The sequence below is a fragment of the Vombatus ursinus genome, unplaced genomic scaffold, assembly GCF_900497805.2.
Source record: "Vombatus ursinus unplaced genomic scaffold, bare-nosed wombat genome assembly UNPS02014811.1, whole genome shotgun sequence".
Taxonomy (NCBI): Eukaryota; Metazoa; Chordata; class Mammalia; order Diprotodontia; family Vombatidae; genus Vombatus; species Vombatus ursinus.
The window spans coordinates 1,305,204-1,321,073 of record NW_020954589.1 but is presented as its reverse complement, the minus strand read 5'-3'; the positions used below and the strand labels follow the sequence as shown (position 1 = coordinate 1,321,073).

Sequence of the window (15,870 nt, the reverse complement as noted above, 5' to 3'; positions counted from 1 at the left end):
CTCTCTCTCTCTCTCTCTCTCTCTCTCTCTCTCTCTCTCTTCATCTGTCTGTCTTTGTCCCTCAGTCTGACTCTGGCTCTGTCTCTGTCTGACTCAGGCTCTCTCTCTCTCCGGCTGTCTCTCTCTCTCTCCGGCTGTCTCTCTCTCTCTCAGAAGGGGAAGTTTGTCTGGGGCATATGTGCGAGAAGAGGTTAGAGGACAGCAGAAACTGAGTAAACCACAGGTTGTACCCTTAAGGCGAAATCTCCCTGGCCCTCCCAGTCTTGCTTTACTCGCTTCCTGCTGAATCATTCCCCTTGGCTTTCTCACCTTCTTCAGTTTCTGGTTTCTTAGATTTACTTTCCCATTCTCCCCATCCCCCTAAACTTCCTCTACCCTTAGTCCTTTAGTCAGTCCTTGAGGATACACTAGGAGTGGGACACGTAAGCCTTGGGGGAGGGAGGAGACCAGGATGGAAGTTTTAAGGGGAAGAAAGAAAAAAAAAAAAACAAACAAACCCAAACCCTGGGATAAACATGATTTCCTTAGATATCTGAACTCTTGGAGCCTTGGTCTGAGCTGTTTTGGACAATGATCAGGGATTTAGAACTGAGAGCTCAGGAGGGAGGAACATGGGCCTGTGTCCGAGCTAAGACTGGCTTCTTCACCCTGCCTAGATTTCAAGCCCTGGGGATTCCCGTGAGTTGGGTGAAATTAGGCGGCTTCTGGTTAACAATGGTCATTAAGGAGGAGAGGGAATGGATTGCAGGGCTCAGAATTTAGAGCAGGAGCTCTCAACCTGGGGACTCAATGAACTTGGTTTTAAGGTATAAATATAGATAATCATATTTCAATATAATTGGTTTCTTTTGTTATCCTGTATATTTTATGCTGTTAAAAACATTCTGAGAAGGGGTCCATAGGCATCACCAGACTGTACAAGGGGTTCATGTCATGAAATGGTTAAGAACCCCTGAGTTAGAGGGTGCTAACATCACTTGAAGAATTTCAGCCATCTTGAGCAAGAGATTAGCATCTAATTAGCAATGATCATTTAAAATAGGGAGCTGCTGGATGGTGGGCTGGGGTAAGCTCCTTTCACCACCCTGTTCTTCTTACTTCCTGATAAGTTGATGAGGTCTTTGCTTCATTTGAGTCTTTGTCCTGGTCATAAAACATTCTTGGTTGTGGCTGTGGTGGAATGAAAAAGGGAAAAATCTAAGAGTGGGGGAAGCAGCCTGATTTCCCCCTTCAGTTATCTAGGGCTCCCCAGTAACCCATACCTCCCACTTCCATAAAAAGACACCTTTATTAGATATGTCATCTAATCTTATAAACCTATATTGCCTTCATAAGATAGGCACAGTGTCACTCATCCAACATATATTTATTAAGTGCATACTGTATACAGAATACTGTGTTCATCATGGAAAGTGTTACAAAATTTAGAAAAAACTTAGTCCCTATCCTTGTAAAATTCATGGTCTGGCAAAAGGATTAGTGATACCACAGTAATACATCTGATCAGTTATTCACCAAGCATTTATTATTACCTATATTCCAGATGAGAAACAGCAGAGAGTATTGGAGAGCCAGCTTCAGAGTTGGAAAGACCTGGGTACAAGTCTGTTGTTCAGTCGTATCCAACTCTTTTTGACCCTGTGGACCATAGCACACCAGTGCTGTCCATGGGGTTTTCTTTTTCTTTTTCTTTTTTTTTTTGTGGGTTTTTTTTTTTTTGACAAGGATACTAGAGTGGTTTGCCTTTTGCTTCTCCAGTAGATTAAGGCAAACGGAGGTTAAGTGACTTGCCCACGGTCACACAGCTAAGAAGCGTCTGAGGCTAGATTTGCACTCAGGTCTTCCTGACTCTAGGCCTAGTGCTTTATCCACTGAACCACCTAGCTGCCTCCTAGAGTTCGAGTCTACCTTGGACATAGATTGTCAGGACAAGATATTTAACCTTTCAGTGCCCTAGGCAACTCTAGGACTTGCAGAGCAAGAGCCAGTCTATATTGGTGGAGGGGTCATTCCCAACTAATGAGGTCACAGGTCCTGTCTCCTCTCTCTTACCTTAGGCCTCTCCACAACCCCTAAAATGGACAGGTACAGGCACTGGATACTGAGTGGTGCAGACTGATCTGACTTGGTGCATCCTCTACAAACCCACAGAGGGCATTAGAGGTCATGCCAACAGAAAAACACCAGTCCCTCCAGTGACTGATGAGTGCCTGAGGTGCAGTCATTTGCTAACAAAGAGATGCATTCATGTCTGCCTTGCTCAGGATCAGAACATCTGTAAAGCATGTTGGAATAGCTTCCTTATACTGTGATAAGTCACTCAGGGACAGCCCGGAGCAAAGCTTGATTGCTTCTGGTTGGATCTCACGTACCTGCGTGCTCAGGACCTTATCTAACCAACATGTCTTGTTAGCATGACTTATTGATATTACTCCCCTTCACATACCCTGTGGCCCAGGAAAACTGGGCTTCTTGCTGTTCCTGACACTTGTCATTCGTTGACATATATCTTGATCTCTCTGCTTTTTATGCAGTTGTCCACTATACCTTGGACAGCTAGTGGTATAGCAAATAGAGTACTCGGTTGGAGTCAGGAAGACTCGTCTTCCTGAGTTCAAATCTGGCCTCAGACACTTACTATCTGTGTGAACCTGGGCAAGTCACTTAATTCTGTTTGCCTCAGTTTCCCCGTCTGTAAAATGAGCTGGAGAAGGAAATGGCAAACCACTCCAGTATATTTGCAAAGAAAACCATAAATGGGGTTGCACAGGACTGAAAAACAACTCAACAGCACCTCCTATGCCTTGGAGGCAGCTAGGTGGTACAGTGGGTAGTGCTCTGGTGCTGGAGTCAGGAAGACCTGAGTTCAAATCCAGCCTCAGACACTTACTAGTTATATGACCCTGGGCAAATCATTTAACTTCTGTTTGTCTTAATCCACTGGAGAAGGGAGTGGCAAACCACTCCAATTTTTTTACCAAGAAAGCCCCATGGACAGTATGGTCAAGAAGAGTCAGACACAACTGAAGGACTGAACAAAACAAAATCCCCATGCCAAGAATGCCCTCTCTGCTCATTCCTGGCTCCCCTTCTAGGCTCAGCTCTTAGAATCTCTGTTGCCTTCAAACCTCAGATCAAGAAGTCTTCCTGAGTTTCTTCTCACCCCCTCCCCCACTAGTGACTCTTCTCATCAAATAACCTGGCATTTATTTTGTATATATTTAGGTGTGTACATGTTGTCTCCCCCATTAGACTGTAAGCTTCTTGAGGACAGGACTGTCTTTTGCCTCTTTTTTATTTGATTTATTTATTTATTTTTTTTTGGTGAAGCAGTTGGGGTTAAGTGACTTGACCAGAGTCACACAGTTAGCGAGTGTAATGTGTCTGAGGCTAGATTTCAATTCAGGTCCTCCTGACTCCAGGGCCAGTGCTCTATCCACTGTGCCACCTAGCTGCCCCTGCCTCATTTTTTTAATTGCAAGTGCTTTTTATTTATTTAGCACAGTGCCTGGAATATTATTGTTTAGTCATTCAGTTGTGTGTGACACATTGTGACCCCATGTGGGGTTTTCTTGGCAAAGATGCTGGAGTGGTTTGCCATTTCTTTCTCTAGTGGATGAAAGTAAACAGAGATTAAATGACTTGCCCAAAGTCACACAACTGTGAATGCCCATGGTCTTCCTTACTATGAGTCCCTGAGCCACCTAGCTACTTGGCACATAGTAAGTGCTCGATAAATATTTATTGATTGACATATATACATGTCATCTCCCCCAACATAACTTCTTGAGGGCAAGGACAATTCCATTTTTTTTTCTTTGTATCCCACATACAGGGTACATGGTAGATTTTTATTATATGCTCAGTTGATCTCTTTCCCTTGAATCTTTAACTGAACTGTAAAAATATGTACTTTGAAGAGAAACAAAAAAAAAATGTTCTGTGAAATCTGAGCAGTAAAGACATTCATTAAAGGAGGAAGGAAAGCTAGGGCAAACTTTGGAGGAAATGACGCTTTCCTTATTTTACAACTGGGCCAACTGAAGCCCTGGGGGATTTGCTTAGGGTATGAGAGCTTGGATTTGAGCCCACATGACCTGGTTTCCATTCCAGGGGTATGTCCATTTTACTATCTCCCCCTCTCTCCCTCCCTCACTTTCTGCTAATCTTCCAAGGACCTGAGGTCTGATCTTGGCTCTGAGAATAACAGCTTTTGTGACCTTGGGCAAGTTACTTATACTCTCTGTCTCAGCTTCAACTATAAAATGAGAGGGTTGAACCCCATGGCCTCTGAAGCCCCTTCTAGTTCCAGATCTGGGGTCTTTTAAGTCATGAGCTTCTCTGATCTAGGAAGAAATGAGTCGTCTTCCTCTCCTGTGTCCCCATGTTACATTCCCTTTAACTTATATTGGAATATCCACATGAACCTCAAGGAGAATCCAGTACTCTGTGTCAGGGTGATCCATGATATCAGGGAGGTCATGATAAAGGGGTGGGACATGGAGGTTGGAGGTTTGGGCTATCCATCCAAGAGTGGGGTTTCGGGTGGCTTTTCTTGTCTGTATTTCCAAGTCTTCTCTCCCAAGGATGAGTTTGGGTTGCTCTGTGTGGCCTCCTTCCAGGCATTTTCTCCTTTGTTCTGAACCCGTAATAGCTGAGTCTCATCGTTGCTCCTAAGGGTAAGTGAAGATGAGTGATGTTGGAGTCATCTTTGTACAAGCCTAGTGCCTGGCCCTTCCTGAGCCTTTTACCTACCCCTGGACTCTCTGCTCCTAATGCACTCCCTTCTACTTTTTGGCAATGAGGATGAGTAGGGGTGTATGTGGTGTTCAAGGAAGACTAGCACCTCTGGTGTGAGGGCTTGCTGAGCCCTTTTCAGGGCTGCTCATCCTCCTCTGGTGTCTGCCAGTCACCCAACTTTTACCTGTGGCTCCAAGAAACTGTAGCACGTGCAGGGGCCACACCCTGGCAAACCATCTTGGCAGGTGGGCTAAACCAGGTTGAGGGTAACTGCCAGGCCTCAAACCTGTTGGTGAATTAGTGGGGTGTCTACCTCAAGTATTCGAAGAATTATCCCTGGCTGAATGGTGACTGAGAGCAAATTGTTCCAATAGCCACAAAGGCGACTGAAGCAGGCACTGAGGAGCGCTTAGAGCCTGTCAGACGTTGAAGACACCAAGGTCATCCACTGCATCCCGGGCCATCACCAGTCATCCTGACTTTTGTCTTGCCATTGGACTTTGATGACGCTGAAGAGAGAGAAGCTGATAACTCTGTGCAACTCTGCCTCACTTAAATCCAATTTATGCCCAAGTGTAGACCTCACTTGTGAAGTCATTAGTCATCTTCAAAAACAAAGGACAGACAACAGAACAGCAACAACAACAGCTCTTTCCTATTGGAAAAAATGATGGGGACAGAACCAGGAACATGAGACACCGAGGGAAAGACAATCTAGATTAACGTTTACTCAGCCTTACTATATGATCCCTGTCCTCAAGGGGCTCACGTTCTAATGGGGGAAATAACACAAAAACAAGGATGTACGTAGAAGATAACTACAATGTAAATGGAACATGATCTCAGAGGGAAGGCACTATCGCTGGTGGGGAGCAAGAAAGGCCTCTTGCAGAAAATGAGATTTGATTAAGTCTTAAAGGAAGCCTGGGAAGCCAGGAGGTAAAGGGGAGGAGGGAGAGAATTCCAGGTGGACATCGAGTCAAAAGGAGTCAGAAAATGGAGGACCTACAAGAAGGCCAGTGGCAATGGATTATATGGCAGGTGGAGAGGAGTAAAGTATAAAAAAACTGGAAATATAGCAAGGGCTTGGTTGTGAAAGGTTTCAAAAAATCAAATAGGATTTTCTGTTTGATCCTAAAAGTAATAGGGAGCCATTGGAGTTTATTGAGTTGAGGGGAGAGGTGTGCCGAGGTCAGATTTGCAGGAAGGTTACTTTGGGAGCTGAGTAGAGAAATGGAATGAAGTGGGAAGAGAACTGAGGCAGGGACACCAACCAGAAGACCATTCCAATAGTCCAGGAACCGAAGGCCCTGGATACTCTGCCCCATAACCTGACCCCAGTGTGTGACTGATCTGGGTTGGGGTCCTACCTTGTGCCTACTCCCAGAGTTCCTGTATCCTTTTATTTCTGAAATCTCACCAATTCCCTTAGCCCTCTGCCTGCCTCTCCTTTCCCTCCCCCCAGGCTCTGCTACTGCCTTGACACCTCCTTTGGGCTGAGGAGGCCTGAAAGCTTAGCCGAGAGGGTAGTTAAGGGGATGGGGAAAGTGAGCTTGTGTTCCTACAGTTGGGAATAAACCTTTCTCTCCTGGGAGGAGAAACAAGTGTGGAGTGGTACAAGTTGCTAGGTGCAAAGATGAGAAATAACCTCTTCCTCCTCCTTCTCCTCCTCCTCCTCCTCCTTCTTCTTCTCCTTCTTCTTCTCCTTCTTCTCCTCCTTCTCCTCCTCCTCCTCCTCCTCCTCTTCCTTCTTCTTCTTTTCCTTCTTCTTCTCTTCCTTCTTGTCCTTCTCCTCCTTTTTCTCCTCTTCCTCCTTCTTCTTCTTCTCCTTCTTCTTTCTCCTCCTCCTCCTCCTCCTCCTCTTCCTCCTCCTCCTCCACCTCCTCCTCCTCCTCCTCCTCCTCCTCCTCCTTCTTCTTCTTCTTCTTCTTCTTCTTCTTCTTCTTCTTCTTCTTCTTCTTCTTCTTCTTCTTCTTCTTCTTCTTCTTCTTCTTTGCATCATTATTATCATTAATGTTATCATCTGGCCTTGAGGCCACGTGTGGCCCTCTAGGTCCTCAAGTGCAGCCCTTTGACTGAATCCAAACTTCACAGAACAAATCCCCTTAATAAAAGGATTTGTTCTTAAAACTTGGACTCAGTCAAAAGGCTGCACCCAAGGACCTAGAAGGTCACATGTGGCCTCGAGGCCACATGCTCCCCACCCCTAGTATCCTCTTAAAGTTTTCAAAATGCTATATATATATATATATATTGTATCACTCAATATAGTGGAAATAGCTCTGTATTTGGAGTCAGATTGCTTGGGTTCTGTTTCTGTTCCTACCATTGACTGGGAAGTGAACTGGGCCAAGTCATTTAATTTGTGAGCCTCAGATACTCCATCTTTTTTTTTCCCACTAGGCAATTGGGGTTAAGTGACTGCTCAGGGTCACACAGCTAGTAAGTGTTATGTGTCTGAGGCCGGATTTGAACTCAGGTCCTCCTGACTCCAGGACCGTACTCTATCCACTGTGCTGCCTACCAGCCCCCAGATACTCCATCTTTAAGAAACAGGCCAATCATCAGTTCAGTTAATTAATCAATAAGCATTTATTAAGCTATACATTATGAGCCAGGCTCTGTGATAGGCAGTGGGCATACAAAGACAAAAATGAAATAGTCCTGCCCTCCAGAGCTTACATTCCAACAGGGGAGACAAGTTGCATGTGTATAACAAAACAGATGTAAGATAACTTTGAGGGGGAGGGCACTAATATGTAGGAGGGTCTCATGTAGGAGGGTCTCACTTGAAGGAAATCAGAAATTTGAAAAGGTGAAGCTGAGGGAGTGTATTCCAGGCATGGCAGACAATCAATACCTAGATCGAGAGAGGAGATGGAGTGTTGTGTGTAGGTCAGTGAGACTGGGCCATAGAATGTGGAGGAAAGTAATGTTTCATAAGTCTGGAAAAGTAGGATAGAGCCTGGTTGCAAAGAGCTCTAAATGCCAAATGGAAGAGTTTCTATTTGGTCCTAGAGGCCATTGGGAGACAATGGACTATATTCAATCCATGAGATTTAGGAAGAATCACTTTGGCAGCTCCATGGAGGAACAACTTGAGTGAAAAAAGTCCTGAGGTTAGGAGACCAATTTGGAAAATATTGCAATGGCCCAGGCAAGGAATAGTTAGGAGGGTGGTGACATCGTTAATGGAGAGAATGTGTTCAGAGATATAGAGGAGGGGAAAAAAGGAAAGATTTTTTTCTAACTTATTAAATGTTTATGGTGTTCAAAGCATTGTGCTAGGTACCAGAGAGGAGAGATATTTGACCTTGTTTTTTTCTTAAGTTCTGAACATAAACACCAAATAAAGAGGATATTTCCATAGACAGAGTTTAACAGAAGAGGATATTGTTTGAACTGTGTGGATCTCTGCTTTGTACAGCTTGCTTTTTAAAAAAATATATATTCAACATGTAACTTTCAAAGTTGTTTTGTTTATCTGTGATTCTTTCTGGACTTCATTCTCCTCTGTGCATTTATAAAATAAAAACTGCTTCAATTACCCTTTTTTCTTTATTTTCTTTCTTTTGTTTGTTTGCTTATCCCTGTTCCTTCTCTCCTTCCCACTCCATTCCAATCGGAAAAAAAGAAAATCATAGTCCTTATTATGAATGTGCATAGCCAAGTAAAACAAATTCCTGCATTGCTGTGTCTGAAAATGTATTTCTTATTCTGCATCGTGGGACCATTACCTCTCTCAATGGGTGGGTAATATGCTTCATTCTCTGTCCTCTGGAATCATGGTCAGTCATTGCATTGATCAGGGTTGTTAGGGCTTGCAAAGTTGTCTGTCTTGATATTATTGCAGAAATTGTTCTCTTAGCTCTACTCAATTATAGGTTCATATAATTCTTCCCAGGTTTCTTTGGTGGAATAATATACTATTGCATTCACATACCATAATTTGCTTAGATCCTCCTTGATTAATGTTCACCTTCCTTAGTTTCTGGTTCTCGGTAATAACAAAAAGAGCTTCCTTAAATATTTTTGTCCATTTAGATCCTTTTCTTCTCTCTCTGATCTCTGTGGGGATATGGGCCTAGCAGTGGTATCCTCAGTCAAAAGATATGCAGAATTTAGTGACTTTTGTGCTATAGTTTCATGCATTCTTTTAAAGAACAAACATGAATGGAAGTCTGAATAAATATTACAATTATAGTCCCAATAGATGACCGAGAACTTAAGAAAAATGAGCATGCAATTGAAAGCAAACAAAAACAAGGGAATGTAAATAAATTCATGTGTGTCTCTAACTTGTTATTTATTAATTGTTGACCCACTTTGAAAGATGAGTTTTGTTGACTTTAAATAGTAGTGTCAAACTGACCTTCTATTTTTGATCCTGTTCAACTGTTCTGGTTATATAACATGAGTTTTGTTGCTATTATTATTGACCTTGTAGTTGCCTTCACATGTTTTGTTCTTTTGGCTCTGCTTTCTTTGCTTGGAATCAGGTTATGTAAGTCTTGCTGTATTTCTGTGAATTCTTCATACTAATTAGTTCTTTGAAATAAAAAGAATGTTCCATGGACCTGTGGTCTGGTTCCCAGTATTGTTGTTTTTCTGTTTCTTCACTTGTGTCTGACTCTTCATGACCCCATTTGGGGTTTTCTTGGCCAAAATACTGGAGGGACTTGCCATTTCCTTCTCCAACTCATTTTGACAAATAAGGAAACTGAGGCAAACAGGGTGAAGTGACTTGCCCAGGGTTACATAGCTAGTAAATGTCTGATGCTGGATTTGAACTCAGCAAGATGAGTCTTCCTGACTCCGGGCCAGGCACTCTAGCCACTACTCAACCTGTCATCGTAATGAGTTACCAGAGGCACTGAGAAGGTATAGACAATGATAAATTGCAGAGTAGTTTACTGATCTGCATTGATAGAGGGAATTTTTTTTTCCTCCCCAACTGGGAACTTGGGTAGCTAGGTGGCTCAGTGGATAGAGTGCCTGGCCTGGAGTCAGGAAGACATCTCACAGTCAGGATGTGTTAGAAACAGGACTTCCTGCCAACATCACCAGCTCTTTATCCACCAAATCTTGTGGCCATTGGTTTTTATGGTATAGTAATATTCCATTGGGCAGCTAGGTGGTGCAGTGGATAGAGTGCTGGCCCTGGAATCAGGGTTGACTTTATTTTCCTCGAGTTCAAATCTGACCTTAGACACTTAGTAACTGTGTGACCCTGGGCAAGTCACTTAACCCTGTTTATCTCAGTTTTCTCATCTGTAAAATGGGCTAGAGAAGTCAATGACAAACCATTCTAGTATCTTTGCTAAGAAAATCCCAAATGGGGTCATAAAGAATCGATACAACTGAAAGGAATGAACACCAACAATATTCCTTTATATTCACAGAACAATTTTTTTCAACCAATCTCTAATCATTGGGCACCTAGTTTGTTTCTATCTTTTTTTTTTTTTGCTTTTACAAATGGCACTGCTAGGAATATCTTAGTATAGATTAAGCCTTGTTTTCCTGTTAATGACCTCTTTGGGGTACATATATTCCTAGTAGTGAGACCATTGGGTCCAATGGTATGAGGTGTCTAATGTTATGATTCCACAGACTCTCCTTTCAAGGATATGATTATTAGCTTTAAATGAAAAAGATAGACACAATTAACTATAATGTAAGGGTAAGGGAAAGAGAAATTCAAAGGAGAAGTCTAGGAAAAGTACTACGAGGAATTGGAGAAAGCAGAGATTGCTTTCAAGTGGGGGTGGGGATGGGGTTGGGATTGGAAGGCTTCCCAGAAGAAGTGGCATCTGAGTTGGCCTGTAAAGGGAGATACTTAAACAGATGGAAGTGACCAGAAATCCATTCCAGGCGTGGCAGAATGAAAGGAAAGACTTTAATGGCAGGTTGAGAATGGGGAATGAAGAGCAGTCCAGTTTGGCTAGAATGTGGAGTATATTTGGCTGAGTTGTGTGAGATGAGACAGTGAGTGAATGAATGAAAAAGCACTTATTAATGCTTACTACGTGCTAAGCATCTTGCTAAGCCCCGGAGATATAGCTAGAAAAGCAAACCACTCCCTACCCTCAAAGAGCTTAAATTCTGCCAGGAGGATTCCATACCTATAGGAGAGCCGGGGGTAAGGAGGGGAATTTTATTTTGGAAAGTTATAGGCAGGGGTTGTTGTTCTTATTCATTCATTTCACACCAAAACTCCCTTTCCAAGCCACTATTTCCCCTTATGTGTTATCTTTTCCCCTAGGATGTAAGTTCCAAGAGAGCAGAATGGCCCTCTTCAAGAACCAAGCACGAAGAACAACAGTAATGGTTTCACTTGGTCTGACTCTTCATGACCCCATTTGGGGTTTTCTTGGCAGAGATACTGGAGTGGTTTGCCATTTCCTTTTCCAGCCCATTTTACAGATGAGGAAACTGAGGCAAACAGAGTTAAATGACTTGCCCAGGGTCACACAGCTAGTAAGTGTCTGAGGCCAGATTTGAACTTAGGTCTCCCTGACTCCAGCCTTGGTACTGTATCCACTGTAGCACCCAGCTGCCCCTTATAAGCAGGGGTTATACTGGTAAATGTTTAACAACTGGCTTTCTGGAAAAAAATGTGAGCAAAATAAATTTTTAAGTCTAATCCAAATTACTCACCTTTTCCTTTACTTTCTTGAGTCTAGACTTTCAACAAAACAATAATTCAAGCCCGATTTGTAGCCTTTGCTGATGTCCAAGTTATAAATGCTTTCACTGAAAATTTAACAATCAGGCTACAGCACACCCCTAGTTACAGGGAAAGTAAGTGGAGCCACAAGGGAGTAGATTTGGACACCCTTTCTAGGAGCAGTGGTGGTATTGGTTTGATCCAATACATCATTGTCTTTGATCCAGGTGGTATTGAGAAGATGGCAGGCAGGGAAGTCAAGTGAAGCATGGCTAGAGCAGCCAGCCAAGTATAGTTGGCCACCCATGGGACACTCACCAATTAGAACTTGACGCCAGCCCTTGAGTCAGGAGGACCTGAGTTCAAATCCAGCCTTAGACATTTGATACTTACTAGCTGTGGGACCCTGGGCAAGTCACTTAACCCGGAATCACCTGGCCAAAAGAAAAGAAAAAGAACTTTCAGAGGCTTAAGTCCTCTAGGGTATTGTGTCCAGTCCCCATGGCAGAACAGCTGGTGAGGAAGTGGTCATGGAGTGAAGTAGGGGGTCTTGGATGCCTGGTTTAGGCATTTGTCCTTTATTTAATAGGCACTGGGAAGCCAGTTCATTGTTTGGGCTTTGATAGTTCAGAGTGAATGTAAATAGCAATTGTTTCTGTTCTGGCCAGAAACTCTGACGGTCTTCCCCTCCCAGATTGATTCTTTTGTGAAAGCAAACATCTTTTGCCTCAGTTCTTATCTAACCTTTCATTATTGAATGGGCATTTGTCTGAAGACAAACTGACACCTGGGAAAGACTTTACCTTAAAAGGTCAAGGTCTCCCACTACATCCAGAGACATCCCCAGTCGTCATGACCTATGTCTTGCCACTGGACTCCCATGACTCTGGAGGAGAGAGTGAGGCTGATGACTTTGCACAGCCCTGCCTCACTTAAATCTAATTCACTTGCAAGTCAAGGCATCACCCTCCTGAGGTCATTGGTTCTCTTCAAGAGCAAAGAATGAACAACAACAATAAGTGAGAAGCCAGTGATTTTTAGAGTAAAGAAGTCAGGTAATACTTGTGTTCCCTACCTCATTCTTTCAGTGAAGAGGATTTATGAGATAAAAGCACTCTATAGTTGTAAACTACAGGGCAGCTAGGTGGAACAGTAGATAACAGTGAGCTCGAATCTGGCCTCTGATGCTTACTATCTGGGTGACCCTGAACAAGTCACTTCACCCTCTTTGCCTCAGTTTCCTCATCTGTAAAATGAGCTGGAGAAGGAAATGGCAAACCACTCCAGCATCTCTGTCATGAAAACCCCAAATGGGGTCACGAAGAGTTGGACATGACAGAAACAAGTTGTAAACAGTACTTCAAAGATATGTGATTTCTTAGGTGGGAGTATTCCTTTCATCAGTGCAATTAACAACCCCTCTACAACTTGGTAGATCATTTTTGTGAATTACTGTGTCTTCTTATTACTATAATTGTAGAAACAATCATTGTAGAATTATTACTAGAATAATTGTAGAAATGTAGAAATAATAATGAGAGGCAGTGTTCTATTCGATAGAGTGATGAACTTTGAATCAGGAAGGAGGCAGAGTGATACAGTGGAAAGGGAACTGGCTCTGGAGGCAGAGGACCTGAGTTCAAATCCTACCTCTGAACTTTAAGCTCTTTGTGTGTTCTTGAGCAAATCGCTTCAACCCCTAAACCTCAGTTTCTTCATTTGTGAAATGATGGGGTTAGACTCCATGGCTTCTGAGGTCTCCTCTGGACCTATGATCCTATGACCTAGTGTCAGATCCTACCATTAGTAATTACAGAGTGAAATCACGTATTCTCTTAGTGTCTCAGGCAACTTATTAGGACATAAGTAGATAAGTCATAGTCTGGTTGCAGTCTGCATTGGTGGAGGAGAGAATTTCCATACTGGCAGTTCCTATACTGATGAAATTATAGATTCTTCAGGGATTTATTTAAATGTAAAAATAATAAATTACTTAACCTCATAAAATATCTTAGCAATTATGTAGTCTAACCCCCTAGTTTTGTTTTGTTTTGTTTTAGTTGATTGGAACTGGTAAAACACTTTTCTCTCACACAGTCTCTTGAGGTTAGTAGTATGTTATCATTTTCTCTTAATATGTGAGTAACCTGAGACCCAGAGAGGTTAAGTGAGTTGCCCATGGTCACACAGCATACAGTAGAAAGAACACTAGCTTTTCAGTCATAGGAGCTAGTTTCAAATCCTGCCTGCTATTTATTATCTATATGACCTTGGGTAAGGCATCTAACCTTCTTCGCCTTCAGTTCCTCATCAATAAAATGAAAGTGTTAGGTTATCTAGTTTTCAAGTTCCTTTCTGGCTCTAAATCTCTGATCATATTATCTCATGTTCACTATGTCTCTTGACCCCAAACCTTATAATCTTTCCATTATACTCTGAAAACTTGAGCCTCCTACATCTATGAACCAGGAAAATGTGGGATGGAGAGGGACTGTGGCTCAGTTTGTGACCTGAGCTCTGGGCTTCAGTTCTCTAGTCTGTAAAATAGGGAGAATGATCCCTGATCCCTAACCCTGTCCTACCAGGTCAGCATGAGACCACAAATGGGAAAGAGCTTGGACAAGTCAGTGGCATTTAGCCACCTGTAAGGGACGATAAAGTGCCTTCCCCTCTAAGATTGCCTTCCACTTTTCTCCATTATTGTTCAATTATTTTAGTCGTGTCTGACTCTTCGTGACCTCATTTGGGGTTCTATTGGCAAAGATGCTGGAGTGGTTTGCCATTCCATACTCCAGCTCATTTTTACAGATAAGGAAACTGAGGCAGACGGGGTTAAGTGACTTGCCCAGGGTCACACAGCTAGTAAATGTCTGAGGTCAGATTTGAATTCAGAAGATGAGTCTTTCTGACTCCAGGCCCAGCACTCTGTACACTATGGCACCACCTAGCTGCCCTTCTATTTACTCTGTGTTTTTACATGTTCATATTTATTTACATGTTGTCTACATCATTAGAATATAACCTCCTTGAAGGCAGGTGTTATTTTTGCCTTTCTTTGTATACTCAATTACATGCAAAGACAATTCTCAACATTCATTTTTTGAAAGATTTTGAGTTCCTTCCCTCCCCTCCCCCTCCCCAAGACAGCAAGCAATCTGATATAGGTTATACACATGCAATCATGTAAAACATATTTCAAAATTAATCATGTTGTGAAAGAAAAACAGAACAAAATGAAAAAAAAACACACAAAAAACCAAAAAAAGGTGAAAATAGTATGTTTTGATCTGCATTCAGACTGCATCAATTCTTTCCATCTGTGTGGATAGCCTTTTCCATCATGAGTCTTTTGGAATTGTTTTGGATCATTGTGTTGCTGAGAAGAGCTGAGTCAATCATAGTTGATCATTGCACAGTGTTAAGATTAATGTGTAAAATGTTCTCCTGGTTCTGCTCACTTCACTCAGCATCAGTTCATGTAAGTCTTTCCAGGTTTTCTGAAGTCAGCCTGTTCATCATTTCTCATAGCACAATAGTATTCCATCACACTCACATACCACAACTTGTTCAGCCATTTCCTAGTTGATGGGCATCCCTTCAATTTCCAATTCTTTGCTACCACAAAAAAAGAACTGCTAGAAATATTTTTGCACAGGTAGGTCCTTTTCCCTTTTTTTATGATGTCTTTGGGATACAGACCTAGTAGTGGTATTACTGGGTCAAAGGGTATACACAATTTTATAGCCCTTTGGGCATAGTTCCAAATTGCTCTTCAGAATGGTTGGATCAGTTCACAACTCCACCAATAGTGCGCTGTGTCCCAATTTTTGATTGATTAATAAACAGGATGATCAGGAACCATTCTAGGAGAGGTTTTCTCTTCCTTACCCTAACCCTTCTTTATCTTTCTTTGTATTCCTCAATACTTCTTAGTGCAGAGCCTGGCACATACTAAGTGCTTAATAAATAACAGCTGATTCATCTCTGCAGGCGTTATCCCCAGCCAGGAGGAGGGAGTTCCTACGAGATCGTGCTGTCCCCTTCTCTGCTTTCCTCACAGACAGCTTTGGCAGAAGACACAACTATCTGCGCATTTCCCTCACTGAGAAATGTAACCTTCGCTGTAAGTTGGTACTCTCCTTTCTCCCCCCATTGATACGATTTTGGCTCTCCACTCTCACCATCCCAGCCAGCCAAACATCTGCCCCATTAATTAAATGACTGCCAGGTCTCACTTCCTCTAGGAAGCCTTCCAACCGCTCAGAGAAGAGTTCATGGCTGCTTTTTTTACTGTCCACTGTGGACGTGGAGCTTCCATACTTACCTGCTCCAATAATCAGCATTTCAACAGAAGGGATGAAATTTAGGATTGGGTTAGGACTAGGACAAGGAGTAGACTGGATTTTTAAGATTAAGATTTAGGATGTGGTAGCCATCTAGGGAGGGGGAGGAGGGAGGAA

General features: G+C 42.6%; 1 protein-coding gene across 2 annotated transcripts in view; it reads left to right on the top strand.

Moving 5' to 3' along the window:
- The window catches only part of LOC114053503 (molybdenum cofactor biosynthesis protein 1-like), a 40,905-nt gene that overhangs the window by 3,567 nt on the left and 21,468 nt on the right, over positions 1-15,870 (top strand). For both annotated transcript variants that reach the window (XM_027876611.1, XM_027876612.1), the window contains exon 2: positions 15,401-15,533. In XM_027876611.1, the coding sequence (XP_027732412.1) occupies positions 15,401-15,533 (133 nt within the window). The remainder of the gene's footprint in view (positions 1-15,400; positions 15,534-15,870) is intronic.